The sequence below is a fragment of the Lutjanus erythropterus genome, chromosome 21 (assembly GCF_056507025.1).
Source record: "Lutjanus erythropterus isolate fLutEry1 chromosome 21, fLutEry1.hap2, whole genome shotgun sequence".
In the NCBI taxonomy this organism is placed as follows: Eukaryota; Metazoa; Chordata; class Actinopteri; order Lutjaniformes; family Lutjanidae; genus Lutjanus; species Lutjanus erythropterus.
In genome coordinates, this window is record NC_139337.1 from 21,216,958 (window position 1) to 21,232,192 (window position 15,235).

Below are 15,235 nucleotides of genomic sequence, written 5' to 3' on the forward strand. Positions count from 1 at the left end.
CCTGTGTGATAACGGACAGGACAGAGATATACTGAAGGCCATTTACACCAATGTGATAAAATAAAAATAATCCTGTAGGTCATTATTATGAGACACATTCTCAAAATAATGAGCCAATATCTAAAAATAATGACCTTGCATTTCAAAATCAGGTGTTTAAGAAAATATTGATACACTTGAGTATCATTTTATTATGTTTTGTGATGCTTTAACAATTCTCAGTATACTAAATTGTGATATTGTGATACATGCAAAGAATCATGGCAGTGGTTCATTTTGTGTGGTGTTTAAACCACAACACTAGATAGCAGTGTTGCTATCTTCTTCACGATCTTCACTGTCCTGATTGCATAAAAAAGTACACTTTGTTAAACTCTGACTGTATGCATATGGTGGTATGTTCTTTATACTATGACATTTTTCTTAAAATTACATTTAAAAAAAATAGTAAGACATCACCTTGCTTACAGTGTTGCAATAAATCACAATATATTGAACTGCAACTCCTGTATCATAATGTGTATCACACCGCCTGATTCAACAAAACACAGCCCTCCTAAATATAATGAGAAACCAAGGAGAAAAATCACTTTCTTTTTCCCATCATAATTTCAGTGTGCATCCTCAAGGAGCCAGCAGGATCAGATGGGTTACCATGAAGGGAAAGAATCATTGGAGTAAAGTAAAAATGGCAAAAATGTATTGCCATATGCTGTCATACATGAAAAGACCCAAAATGAACTCTGTAAGCAGACAACATGATGACTAAAAACAACTTATATAAACAACATTTGTATAAGAACCAAACTTTTAACTCCACATAAGGCCCAACATGCGGTTTGGACACCGTCTCACATACACATACCCAGTTCAGAAGCTAAGGATCTACAGTGAAGATTTAAGCTAAAAACATGATGTAAAAGACCTCTTTCAAGTCAGCTTGGTATGTTGGGGCTTTGGCTGACTTGGATTACACCAGACGAACAGTATGAAGACTTTTTTTTCTGTTATTTTTTTAGGTTTGCAAACTGGTCATCATTCACTTAAATTGTTTAGGAAATTCTGCAACACTGTTTTCCTGTGAAACTCCAGCAGTGTTTTGTGGATTAAAAAAAACTAAACCAAACTTTCAGTCAGCGTGAGGGTGAGTAGATACTGACTGAATTTTCACTTTTGGGTGAACTAGCCCTTTTTAATTCAAATAATATGCAAGCAGTATTTATCTCATAATTTTGAATTACTGGATCATTACTTTGAAATAAGTAAGCCCTTGTTTTGATAAAGCCCCATATTATTTTGAGATACTAAGTCATTATTTGGTAATTTTTCTCATTATAATGATTTACAGTATCTTTTCTTCATGACATTGGCAGAAATGGGCTTCCATACCTGCATATGCATTGTGACAACTATTGGAAAGTTGTCCTCTACCTTGGTTTTGAAAGCTGATTGACATTTTTGTGCCCTAATTTGGTTTCTCTGATGTATCACAAACAGCTAGTCAATGTATAGTAACAGCCACAAAGCTGCTCTCTACAAAAGCAAAGTAGCACTCAGGACCGTTACTTTTAGAGCAGCACCCAACTACAAAAACGTGATTTAACGTTAACAGGTTTGCAGTTGCTGGCTAATTATTCTTGTCTGAACAATAATGATACACCGTTGTACCGTTACTTGGTTAGCTAACGTAACATTACAGGGGAAAAAAAGCTCTTCAACGCGCTCGTCGCGTTATTTATGGGTGTAAAAGCTACAGCAATGACACAATAACTCCTGTACATATTTTACTTTCGACAGACTGTCGACTAAAACACACAGAGTTTAGGATAAAACATATGAAGCTAGGCTGAACAAACAAGAAAACACTCACAGTCCGCTCCCTTCACAGCTTCTTCCTGGCTGCCTTGGTAACAAGTCGATGTTACGGGTGCTCGCAAGAGTCAAAAAAGGGCAAAAGTCAATTTTTCCTCTATGCACAGTATCAAGGTTCGCATATTTTAATTTTCGTAATATTGATCCATAGAATAACTCATGTATTATGCTATATTTATCAGTGGAAGTACTTATTTAAAGCGGAAAAGTAGGCTATTAATACCACAGTGCAAAATACTTTAAAAAATTTTTAATAAAGTACACAAGTATTCGCATTAAATTATACTTGAACAAAAGTAAAAGTGCAGCATGGCTCATTCAGACTAATATATTACTGATTTATTCTTATTGATCTTTTATGTGCTCATCAGTTAATGCTGCAGCTGATAAAGATAAGACTAAAACATGGAAATTAAAGTTCATCTGCGTGAAATATGGCACACTATGAAGTGGCATTACAACTGAGTAAGTACTAATAGTCCACAGCTGGTGTGCAATGAGCCGTCAAGTTTCTCATGTATTTGGTGAGTATGTGGTCACGTGGGTAGTGCTGGTTGTACAGCCTGACAGCTGCAGGAAGGAAGGATATAACATATTTGCACAGATATATGCACAGATATCACTCTTAACACCGCCTTGGGGAGCAGTGGGTGGCTGAAGTTGCTCTCCAGTGCTGTCCTGCAAGGGGTAGGAGTCATTCTCCATCATGACTGACAGCTTAGCCATCATCCTCTTTTCTACCTGGCCTTCCTGATCAGTTTGTTCAGTCTCTGTTGTCCCAGCTTGTTACTCCATAACAAAAGGCTGATGACCCAACAGGGTCATACAGGTTCTTCAGGAGAGCTATTACATATATATATATACTACTGTATAGTTTCATCTATAATAATAAATAATCACGAATTAGTTAATCTTTATTCATATTAATAATCTCAATCTGCAAATAACTGAGAACTTAAATGATCAAATCAATATAATGGAGTAAGAAGTGCAATATTTGTCTCCAAAATGTAGTGGAGTGGAAGTAGCAGAACATGGAAATACTAAAGTGAAGTACCTCAAAATTGTACTTAAGTACTTGAGTAAATGTAATTAGTTACATTCTACGATTGATAATTATCATGCCATAGTAGCTTAGAAGGACTGATACCTGCCTCATGAGGTGTGACATTTAGCTCCTGACAGGCATCAAGTTTTTAAATGCTGTCATATGTTTTTATGTGAAATATATACACAGTCATTTAGTCCTCTATGGTGATTTAATGGAATCAGTTTCGTTATGCAATGATTTAATATGATGTGTTTGCCTGCCTTTTCCATAGGAATATGAAAAGTCTTGCAGGAATGGTTTGGATGTGAAGGAGCCCTCTAGGAATCATTGCAGGTATTGACAATGAATTGTCTTGCAGAATTATATTTATGACCATAGGCCAGTATTGGTGAACTTACAAGTTTTTCTATTTAATGAGGTTTTGCTCCAATTAAAACAAAATTGGCAATTTTAGAGGGAACACAGCCCTCATTTCAAATCTTGATTAAAAATAACTAACTGAATTAAAACTTGTGCAAGCATATTGTATGTGTTTGAAGATGTTCTACAAAGTGAGGAAGAGGTTATAGGGTTTTTTACTTCCTCAAAAAGTGATCTAAAAATACAAAGGAAATGATATCACTGTTCCATTACAGCAATCAAGCAAAGCAAGCAAGCCAAAAATGTGAAAACTAGGCAAAATATGTTTTTGAAGAATCTGAAATATAAAAGACTCTCGCAATCCTAGCAACTTGTTAAAACAAGGTTTAATGAATGCATTTATGTCTGAACACCCCTCTACAAATGACATAAAAAGAAAACAATTTGCTCAGAAAATATTTGTCTGTGTGGTATTTGTTGCTTATTGATCACTGTCTCTGTTTTTACAGAACAGTTGGAGCAGTATGTCCCTATATGCACGGTTCAGGAAGAAATACATCACAGGATCCAGTACACCACTGACACAGGTCAGCGCTGATGTGATCCGATTGGCTCTTCCCAGGGCCTCGTGGCTTGCTGCAGTCACATGACCATGACTGTGGCTTTGGATGTAGATCACCCTGCTCACATGGTAGGGCACGAATGCAAACAGGAAGTTCATCACGATGAGTATGATCATTTTTATGGCTTTGTCCTTCACTGGTCGTTCCTCCTGTTGTTTGACTGTCCTCAGTTTCAACAGAATGAGTATGTAGGACACCACTATGGTAGCGAGAGGAATAACAAATGCCACAACAGTGGAAACCAAAGCTGTGGGCGATGTCTTCTCCAAGTATAGCTTGGTGCAGATGCCAGTTGAGTTGGTCATGTTCTTTTTAGAGAAAAGTATAGGACTCATAGACAGAATAACTATCACCCAGAGTATGCCAGCAACTACCTTTGCATACAGAACCTTCCTCACTGACTGTGATTTTATAGGTAGAACCACAGCCAGAAATCTGTCCAGGCTGATGAAGCTCATCAAGTAAAGGCTGCAGTACATGTTGAGGTAAAAGAGGAAGCCTGCTAGTTGACAGACTACATGTCCAAAAGGCCAGTGGCTGTCAGACAGGTGGTAAACTATACGCATGGGTAAAATGAGGATGTAAGAAAGGTCTGCGACAGAGAGGTGTCTCAGAAAGACTTTAGATGGAGACGTGCAGTCCTGGTGAAAGAAGGCCCACAGCGCCAAGGCGTTTCCGGGCACGGCGATGATGAAAATCAGGATGTAAAATGCAGAAAAGATGATGTTCTCTTGGTGGGAGCCTCTGCCATAGAAGCCTGTCATTTCCTCCTCAGAGATGTTCATTGTTGTTGTGTAGAGGATCAGCCTGGTGCAGCATAGACACAAATCAACTGTTATGATCACTGACAGCCCAAAGATAGCCTAATGTCATTACTTTTTAGTGATTCAGCAGGCCATACAATCAAGGCAACTGTCTACACTATTTTTCAAATTTTGAATCAATCTGAAATGTTTTGAAATGAACTAAGATTAGTTTTGCCAACCTATAATCAACTCAAACTCCTAAAATTAAAATAAAAAGTTTTGCTGACCTCTAATCTTTAGTTGAGATAATTAAATTTTATTCTTTAGATAAACTTTAATTGAGTTTTAGAAACCCAAACAAAGTTTTTCGAAAATAGCTGAGAAGTCTCATTGAAGGCAAAATGAATAATGGTTATATTTTAAGATTTTCAATTAAAAGTATGTAATTTTTCAGTCACTCAAATATAGGCAAATTGGTTTCACAGCTCACTGTGACCATGAAATACTTTTTTTTTTGAGTTTCTAAAACTCATTTGTTTATCTAAAGAAGAAAAATAAATTACCTAAATTGAAGATTAGAGGTCAACAAAACTATTTTTTGTTTATTTCCAAAATTTAAGAGTTTGAGTTTGATGAGTTTGACTCAAAACTCTATCGCAGTAACTATTTTTTATTTTACTATGTGAAAAACTTGAGTTTTGTCTTTCAGGAATTGTTGAGTAAACTCAAGTGAACGTGAACAATAGTTAATAATTTCATATTTTCAATGACAACCACATTTATTATACATTATTTTTTCCCAAAATAATGGAAAAATCGGTTCACAGCTCACAGTGAACAATTTTTGAAACAGAATTCTTTGGATTTCTAAAACTCAGAGGTACAAGTTTATCTAAAGAAGACAAGTAAATTATCTCAACAACAGATTATAGGTTGGGATTTTTTTTTTTTAAGTTTATTTCAAAATGCAAGAATTTTTTTTAGTGTTCATTGTTATAGGCCTATCATAATGAAACTGACAATGAACAATGTGAGTTTGACAAAAAGATGACTTCTGTGAGTCTGTGTCTAAGTATAAACCCACATTCAACATCATGTGTAAACAAGGTTTTGTTAGAAAGAGGAACTGTCCTCGCAAGAGTCACCAGTATTGCAGCAGATTATAATCAGATAACACCAGAAATAAATTAACTGCGGTCACTTTTAATGTGTGAAAAATTTTATCAGATAGTTTGGGGAGTAGGAGGAGCATTTTTAAAGTTATATACACATAAAACACGATTGTAAATTACGTTCTGAATGGAAATAATTTATTTGTTAGAGCTAGATGACATGGACAAAATTAAATATCACAATATTTATTATGAAATTTTTTTTTTGTTTGTTTTTTGGAATATTTTTATTTTGTTTTTTCACGTACAATACAAACTCAGTGTCAATACAAAAACGCTCACTGCACACTGCAGACGTCTCAATAATAAACAGACTTGACATCAGTATTTATTGATATTTCAACAGCATTGTATAGGAGCTTTCATAAAATACTAACACAATGAGCTTTCTGATAAATAATCAGTAATATGAATGTAATGGCCAGGTGGGTAAAGACAGTTAATACAACAGCTGGAACAGTCTGATGAGTTTGGAAAACTATATCACTTTACTGTAATGCAGCCTTTAAAACCAGGAAAACTTGTGTTATATCACAATATCTACAATCTAAGACAATATCTAGTCTCATTTCACTATATCAATATCATATATTGCCCAGCGTTATTATTTGCTTGAACAAAATAATGAAAACTGTGTTCCATCTCCTTCATGGCAAATAATATCTGGTAGCTGTAGTTCAACTTAACTTATTGATGTGATGAACTGGTTTACGGGTAATATTCTCAAAAGATGACTGCTCTTTGATAGTTAAATTATTTCTTTAGGTTAAATGCTAAAACTTACAAAATACACTACATGCTTAAAGCATCTACAAGGAACTTTAATATCGTATGTCAAAAAGTCTCCCTCCTGCATGTTTTTGATGAGCTTAAGTGTTACTCGCTCTAAATTTCATTGAGAAAATGTAAACATGAGCTTGTTACATCTGATTTCAAGGAGAATCTGACTTGGTGGCAGGCATTAAGAATGACTAGTCAGAAATATGGTCTTCTTAACTTAATAAGTCATATAGAGGCATCAGTATTAAATTGAACTTTGTATGCTTGTTGTTATGTCCCACAACACCAAATTCTAATTCTTTGTATGTGAAAAAACCTACTTGGCAATGAACTTGATTCTTATTACTATAATCTAATGCAAGATTGTTAAGAGTAGGTTTAGGGTATAAAACCCTCACATCCGACACTGTCATATAATCATTAATATTACTGATATCTTCTTACCTTTAGTCGTAGAGATTCAGACCTCAGAATTCTATTACTGTCTGTGACAGAACAAGAGACAGGTGAACTGGAAGTGAGAAGTGCTCTGTTGTGTGGTGCTTCTCCACTTTCATATTTATGCACATGCTCGTGCATACACACACACACTCACACACACGCACATCACACACACATCACATGAAGTAGAGTCAGTCGCAGAGGAGAGGAATATAACAGGAAGTCAAACACAAAAAAAATAAAAACACTAAAGCTCAATGCATTACAAGCATGCAAGTCTTTATTTTTGCTACTCCAACACAGTTTTGTCTTTACCACATTGCTCATTTATAGTATGATTTAAAGCTTTACAAAAATGAGAGAAAACCAGATATTTACAAAAATCTATCTGTGCAAACATAATTCTTCTTTTACACCACTCTCCTAAAGTATTTGAAAGGCATGCATACAAATAAACTTTGGTATGTTAAAAAAACTACTTATTTTCTTAGTAGAAGCGTTTATTATTTACACGTGGTAGAACCGATTCATCACTTTGTTTTTAGTACAGTTTACATTTAGACAACAATACATGTTAACTTAACAAACCGTGACCAGCAGTACAAACACTGAGGTCAAAACTTCAGCCATCATCACACATGAAAATTCCCTATATCCTGTGACTGGGTTAGGCCTGAAGTGAGTCATTGTACAACAACTTTGGCAAATAGGCACACTAAAAATGAAAACTTGTATTACTCATGATACCAGTTTCACACATCTGTAAAATAAATTGGCAGTTCATATGGGTGAAAAATGAGAAAATACTCTTAGAAAACAGAAGTTAACAATGAATTCAACTTTAAAATGTCTGTATACATTATGTATACATTCTCAAAAAGGCATTTACAAGGGTTGAATGTCTGGCAACATAAGAAATATAGAAGATTAAATATACTATGGTTATTCAATCTCTGGTTTGAAAAATAAAACAACATTTTTTACATGGTATTTTGTGATTGTACATCAACTCTATATTCCCTATTCATAGCTACAGCAAGAAAAATAGATTTTCAACACCATGAGAGTCTTCCACTTCAACTACAAAGTGGTAAAACTAAATATTTTTTTTAGTTTATTATAAAATATTTTGTCAGAACATCTGGTACACCTTCAAGAAAGAATCCAAGCAAGTGGAAAATGCAACTTAAAGGAGATAAAAGCATTGGTGTGAGAATGCCAGTGTCAAATAAAACATGAACTGGGGGAGTGCATCACTTAATACTTTACAAAAACTTTCAAAAACAGAAAAAACAACAAACCAAAACTATATATAATGACACATGACCGGGTCTACCTGCTGAGGGGCGATTATGGGGCTAGGTAGTGTCCTTAGCTGCTGTGGCTGTTGGGATGCAGGATTTGCCGTTGCTGCCGTTGTGGGACCTGTAGCTGGTGAAGCTGGGGGTGTGTATGGTGCGGATGCTCTTTCCACCTGGGCCCAAAGGTGTGGGCGACAGAGGGGAGGGGGAGGAGGAGGAGGATGAGGAGGAGGAGAATGAAGAGGAGGAGGAGGAGTGCACTCGACCATTCTGAGTCTGCGAGGGAAACGAGAGAGCTTTACCTGTGTGCTGTGAGGCTGTGGGGAGTTTGAGGGATCCGTTAGACAGGGAGGGGATGTGGGAGGAGGGTAGGGAACTGGAACGAGAAGTGTGAGCGGACAGTATGGAGGACTTTGTCACAGAGGAGGAGGAAGAGGAAGAAGAGGAGGAGGAGGAGGAGGAGGAGGAAGGGTTAATGGGATTAGTAGCATCTGAGTTTTGTGCAGACTGGGAGCTGCCTTTAGTAGAGCTAGGATAAAAAGCAGGGATTTTAGAGATGGGTATAGTAGGGGAGGTAGTTTTATGATCCCCTCCCACTCTTTTAGCACTTCCGTTAGCCTGCAAACAGAGATGCCAAAACAGATACTGGTTGTCAAAAAAGAAATCTGGTCAAATAATACATATAAAAGGTGAGACGATGTTAAAAAACTACAAGTTATACACACAGAAACACGCTATGACTACACAAACATTAATATTACTAAGACACAACTAAAAGACACCAATAACAACATATATAAAAGCTCTGTTTTTACTACAAGAAAGGTGAGATACATGAGACATGTTACCAAGAAACAGAACAATGCAAAGGTTAGGCCAGTGGTTCTCAAACTTTTCCATGTCAAGGACCCCTAAACTGACACAAATTAGGAACCCCAGCAAGATTTTCCTCAGGGTCCCCCATCTCTCAACTTTTAGATGTCATATATTCTGTCACTGTATTACTTACGTACGGAAGCAGATGAATGGCAGTACTTGCAGTTCTTTTGTAATGCCATTATTTCGAGAGCGCCAGTTAATAATTTTTTTATCTCGAGATAACAAATGTCATTTTTTGTGATAACAGGTTAATTATTTTGTTATTTCGACATAACAAAGCTCTCGTGATAACAAGTTAATAATTTTGTTATTTCGACATAACAAAGCTCTCATGAGAACAAGATAATAATTTTGTTTTCTTGAGATAACAAGTCTTACTTTCTTGTGATAACAAGGCTCGTTTTCTCGTGATAACAGGTTAATAATATTGTTATCTTGAGATAACAAAGCTCATTTTCTTGTTATAACAGGTTCATGATGTTGTTATCTTGAGATAACAACTCTCAAGTATGCACATTCTAAGCTTCTGTACTTCTGGATGGAATTACAGTTAAAATAATTCCCCTTCTGGCTGAGGACCCCTTGGACTCCCTCAAGAACCTATGGGGATCCACTTTGAGAACCCCTGGGTTAGACAGTGCGATGGCAGATTCTACAGACTGCCTGCGTTAGAAGAATTGTTAGGCCAGGTAAAGGGGCTGTGGGGGGAAATTCATAAGGCAGAGATGCAAAGGAAGGCTGGGAGAATCAGAGAATCAGAGAATATTAGAGAGAATTAGATAACAGGGTTAGGAGTTTGAAGAGTGAGAGCGGACAGGGGAAATGTGGGCCAGTACTTCCACTGAAACTGACGGTGCAAGATGGTGAGTCGTGGTGAGGTCTTGAGGGTAAGGAAATATGTCACCGTGAGGTTAAGAAGCTATGCAGTGATGTTGGTTTGAGCAGAGGTGCATTGTGAGAAGGAAGGTGCATAGCCAAAATGTCAGTTAGGTTTGTACTTTAACATAGCCATAAGCATCCTGGGATTTTGGCAACACTGTTTAGGAACTCAGCTGTGATGGGAACTGGAGATGTGATGACAACTCAGGTGATGACAGGATAGGATTCCACTTTTCTTTGCCATTTTTCCATCTTTTTGTTTTGTTTAGTCACCAACACAGTGAAACCATGAGCAGTGTGGACATGCAAAAGCATACAGTACAGTGATGTTATGGGGTAACAGTCAAGAGTCAAGCATGCCTTCTTGTCAGAGCGGACTCGAGAGAAACATAACAGATCCACAGTCGCCACCATGGTGACTTTTTTTTTTTTTTTCAAAACACTTCAAATCTCACAGCTTTGGTAGTCTTTTTTTCCCTAATAATACATGCCTCATGTTTTCGATCCCTATATGTTTGTTTCTTCTAGTCTCTGGTAAGGCCCTACAGTAAAACTACCTGTCGGAACTGCCTCTGAGCGTCCTGCAGTTTTTGCTGTTTTCCTGCTTTGTCAGTAGTACCCGGTGACTGCCTGGACTTCGCAGACAAAGGGACGGGCATCCGACTAGTAGGGGAAGCGACACTGGTGTTCTGCAAGGGGATCCAAACGAAAAACAAAAGAAGAAATAAAACAAAAGAAAGAAAAAAACACACACCACATAGGAAGTATGAAAAATCAAGGCACTGACAGGTCAAAGAGCCTCATTTAACACCTCAAAGATCAACACCAGTGAAAGATCATGCACCCAGTGAGACCATAAACTTTAAAGTCAATACACAGTAGTACATGCAGTCAAGAACAAGGAAGATATCAGTGCTTAATCATCATGAGTGTCTTTGATGATGAGTTTGCCACTTGCTGAAAACCTCAGAGTTTTAGCAATGAACTGAAGGAGGAATATGGTAGCCAGGAACCCAACAAATGCCACCCCCAATCATGTCACCATGATTTCACAGAGGGAGAAAGCCACAGGGGGCATTTCCACTGTTTCCAAGCACCTGTGGAGTGGATTAATGATTTTGTAATTTCAGTGGTTAGGGGTTGGAGTGAAGGTAAACTGAAAAAGAAGGACCCAAAGCCTCCCGGAGCAACAAGAGCTAGAGAGAGACCTGTTGTACGGTGCTGGGGGCACTGGGGACAATGGTGGTGGTGGTGGTAGTAGTAGGGATGACTACAGGGCGAGGAAGGAGCTGAGGTTTAGTCTTCTTCTGCAGTGAATTTTTGCTGGGTACCTTAGGGCCTGACCCTCTGGAGGTAGGGAGAGAGGAAGACCTCTTCAGCCCCACTCCTTCTGAGCTTTTCCCATTCTCTGCTTTAGATTCTTCCGTGCTGACCGGCGGCTCCCCAGGGGAGTGTGGTCCCATCTCACTGATAGTGGTCTCCAGCTGCTTGATGGTCTGCTCCAGGCTGTCCAGTGTCTTGTAGGTGTTCTTCCGGATCTCACTCGTCCTGCCAAGGGAGTCGGAGTTCTGTCTCTTCAGGGCGCTCGAGCTTGCTACCTTGTCTGCGAAGGATTTGGAGCGTGCGATCTCAAATCTCTTTGCTTCTTTGTGCTGCCTGATAGTACCATCGCTTTCCTCCTCATCTTCATACACAACCACCTGTAAAGTCTTCTTGCCTGACTTGGTGCCAGTGCGAATCGCCTGGGTCAGTGCTGCCAGCTGTTTCTTGGGGAACTTAAACTTGAACTTCTTCTTACCGTCCTGCTTGGCATCACCATTTGAGTCTAAGTTAACTCCGCTGTCAGAGATTGAAGATGAAGATGAGGATGACAAGCTAATGTGGTCTGCCGCGACCTGTGTAGAGCTGACCTTGTTGTCATCAACAACCTCAGTCTCTCCGGCGTTTACCTTCAGCCCACCACTCCTTTCTGTGTCAGACTCCTCACTCTCCTCCTCAATGCGTTCTTCTGCTAGCATCCTGTCCAGCTCCTCCTCACATTCAAAGATGGTGGACAGGCGCTTGTAAGCTGAACGGATGTCCATGGGCTCATCAAAAATGATGATGACAGGCTTCTTGTTGAAGCCATTATCCTGTGGCACAGTGGGATCCACTGTGGTGTTCCCTCGGTTAGCGGCGCTACCTACAGTTACAGTCTGAACACTTCCTTTCTTGGCGTTGACCAGTTCCTGGTACTCACCACAGGACAGAGCCTGAACTTTGGTGTTAGTGATCATAAATGCTATGTTGTCAGGGGGTGGAGGCGCCTCTTCTCCTGGCAAATCAGGACTAAGACTAGCCTCCTCATTATCCTCCTCGTGGTTAGCTTTAGGTGGCTCACTGTCCTCACTAGGAGTCTTTTTTGGTGGAGCAACAGAACTTTTAGGCACCTCTATCTCATTACTGGTTGCTGTGGTTGCCACAAGCTCAGGTATTATATTTTTACTAGAAGAAACATGCTTCTGGGTGACTATGCTTTTCTTTTCGGTGTTAATTTTGTTGAGGATTTTTCCCTTCTCCATTTCTGCACTGGTCTTCAAGGACTCAGAGCGTTTAACTTGCTTCTTTGGAAGTTTGAATCCTTTTAGTCCCACAGGCTTAGGTGATATAGGTGGAGGTGATTTCGGTGGTGGAGACTGTGGCGGTGTCTGCTGCTGCTGCTGGCTTGGAGAATTGTCATTAGCATTGACATTTGACACCTGTGATGGAGGCTGTGTGGGCTCCCGGTGTTCAGGGGTTTCTTCCGATCCTGGTGGGGGTGGCTGCTCTTTGGGAATCTGGCCAGTCACATAGTATATGACCTGAGAAATGAAGGAATGACTGTTAGAGATCTGTCATAACCTAGAGCATATGTTAACTATACATGAAGATAGTGTTAATAAATAAAAGTCACACATACCCCTTGGCTCTGTCGGACAGTAGTATTGCCATTTTCATCTGTGTCTGGTTCTTTATCCTCTCGACTGGGCTCTGAGCTCTGCTAGGACAGTGTGTGAGGGAATAATATTACTGTGCAACTGGTGAGTCAGGCTGCTTTGGATTAACTGTGAATTCATATAATTAATTGCAGTAGTAACCACAGTGTCAACACTGCATTGGGCAGTTACCTGCTACAGGGCAATAGCAAATTATTTACAGAACGTATTGCTAAGACTGACTCCAGTTTCATACCGTATGATCACTTTCTGAGATTAAATGCTGTATGTCAGAATGCATGCAGGAGAAAATAAATAAATATCACTGTTTAAAAACTAAGACTATAAGCCGCTTTATTTACAACAGCCAAATCACTACAACAGCTACTTATTGATGGCTAAACCTTGTCTTTTTACAGTTAGTTTAGTCAGTTTCTCTCTGGATTCTAGCAATTTATGTACTGACCGTTATACATCCTGTTTCCTGTCTTGTTCGCACAGAACGCACCCTTGATACCATGGAAAACACCTCTAAGCCTACTTTGCACTTCTATCTGGGCCAAAATCTTTGCAACATTAACTCATGTGCAATATTTTATGCTATGCTATTATTATACTCAAATACCTCTATGTTGAAGGGAGGGGAAAGGACTCACATTTTTCCTCTTACCTGTAGATTGTTTTGGTGTGAATTGCCTAATTTTGGAGATATTGGATAAATAAGGGAACGAGATAGCACTCTGCTTGTGGTGTTTAAGGCACAAAAAAAATTACATTTGAAAAACTCAAGTTAGTGAGCAGTTTCATGTAGGAACTACTCTTTCTACAGAAATGTACCTGCCAACTATGTCACTGTGAAGAAGGACGTAGGGCTGGGCTAACAGTTATCAACTACTGAGCCCTCTACTATCATATAATTGTGATTTAAAAGCCTTCTGTGTTTGAGGTAGTGTGTCCCCTCAGACTTGCAGACAGGCAGGAGATTCATTCCATTTTCGACATGTGGATGAATAATAAGGAGCTGTGGCTATTGGTTGTTGCACTAACATTTTATCTCCACACCCCATTTATTATTTTCTTATTAAAACAGTCCAGTCTGTGTTTCTTTTTTGCAGAGTGATGTTTCACTGTTGACATTGCCAAATGCCAATTTGATAGACATCACCCAACCTAAGAGGGAAACCTGCATCTGCTCACGGACGAGAAGTTACAGCTCAGCCATGGAAGACGCCATTAATATTTACATCCCTCTCCATCACAAGCATAAGCCTCACCTCCATGTGTAGATGCACACTTCCTTCTGCACAATCATGCAGTTGGGGGATGGTACAAAGAAAACAGTTCCTACATGAAAGTACTCACAACAAAGTCTGTGGGTTATCTTGAGTAGCACATTACTGTTGATTTTTTCAAAATATTTTTGTTGTCACCGAGTGCCACCCTGTTCCATTATATGTGAGAGAAGGCAGACATCTCTATGGCTGATAAAAAAAAATCAGCAAAATTCTGCACCTCACACCAAACCAATCTAGATGAATAAATAGCAGGCCAGGGGAAAATATAAATTTTGATTTAGGGGGAACTGTCCCTTGAAACACAGAGATGAGTACTTAAGATTCACACTGCACCTTTAACAATCTTGGCTGCCAACAAGTTAAATTTGTTGCACTTGAACATATCCGTCCTCTTTGTCGCACTGATTGACAAAATCATATTACATGTGTGTATTGTTTAAACTAAATGTGAAAAGTATTATGGGGTTGTGCTGGTTATAAACAGTAGGTGTAAAGCTTGGAAAGCACACTGAGGTGAAGTTGTGCAAAGACAAAGAGAAACAGGAAAAGTGATTCCTCAGAAAGATATAAGTGGGGAGAGTAGCATGCAAAGTGGCCAGACTGACCTCTAGTGAACCAAGTCTGCAAAAACAGGTTGTGTCAGCAAAATGAGTTTTAACTATGTAGTTTCTCTCAATTGTCAATGAATTTAAGAAATATTAGTTATGTTGATTTTGAGAAAGAAAGACACAAGACGATTCAATTGCCTGTAGAATACAGTGCCGAGGTCTTTATTGATTTGGAGGAAAAGACAAGTGATAATTAAATCAGTGGCAAAACACATCATTGTCTGGTCCAGACGCACAAGAGACACAGCATCTTTTCAGAGGCTTCATTTTATGC

General features: G+C 38.8%; 2 protein-coding genes across 4 annotated transcripts in view; both read right to left on the reverse strand.

The window, feature by feature from the left end:
* Positions 1-3,673: 3,673 nt before the first annotated feature.
* On the reverse strand, positions 3,674-7,129 carry LOC146307624 (uracil nucleotide/cysteinyl leukotriene receptor). The gene is made up of 2 exons (XM_084747540.1): positions 7,049-7,129; positions 3,674-4,713 (listed from the first exon to the last, which is right to left on the reverse strand). The coding sequence occupies exon 2, from the start codon at positions 4,689-4,691 to the stop codon at positions 3,765-3,767; it is 927 nt and encodes a 308-aa protein (XP_084603666.1). The 5' UTR covers positions 4,692-4,713; positions 7,049-7,129; the 3' UTR covers positions 3,674-3,764.
* Positions 7,130-7,307: 178 nt separating this feature from the next.
* Positions 7,308-15,235, reverse strand: part of kiaa1217 (KIAA1217 ortholog) — a 124,228-nt gene continuing 116,300 nt past the window's right edge. For 2 of the 3 annotated variants that reach the window (XM_084747644.1, XM_084747645.1), the window contains 4 exons: positions 13,043-13,123; positions 11,313-12,944; positions 10,662-10,793; positions 7,308-8,964 (listed from right to left, as the gene is read on the reverse strand). In XM_084747644.1, coding sequence (XP_084603770.1) covers positions 8,404-8,964; positions 10,662-10,793; positions 11,313-12,944; positions 13,043-13,123 — 2,406 coding nt within the window. In that variant the 3' untranslated portion in view covers positions 7,308-8,403. The remainder of the gene's footprint in view (positions 8,965-10,661; positions 10,794-11,312; positions 12,945-13,042; positions 13,124-15,235) is intronic. The other variant, XM_084747643.1, reaches the window with a different exon arrangement.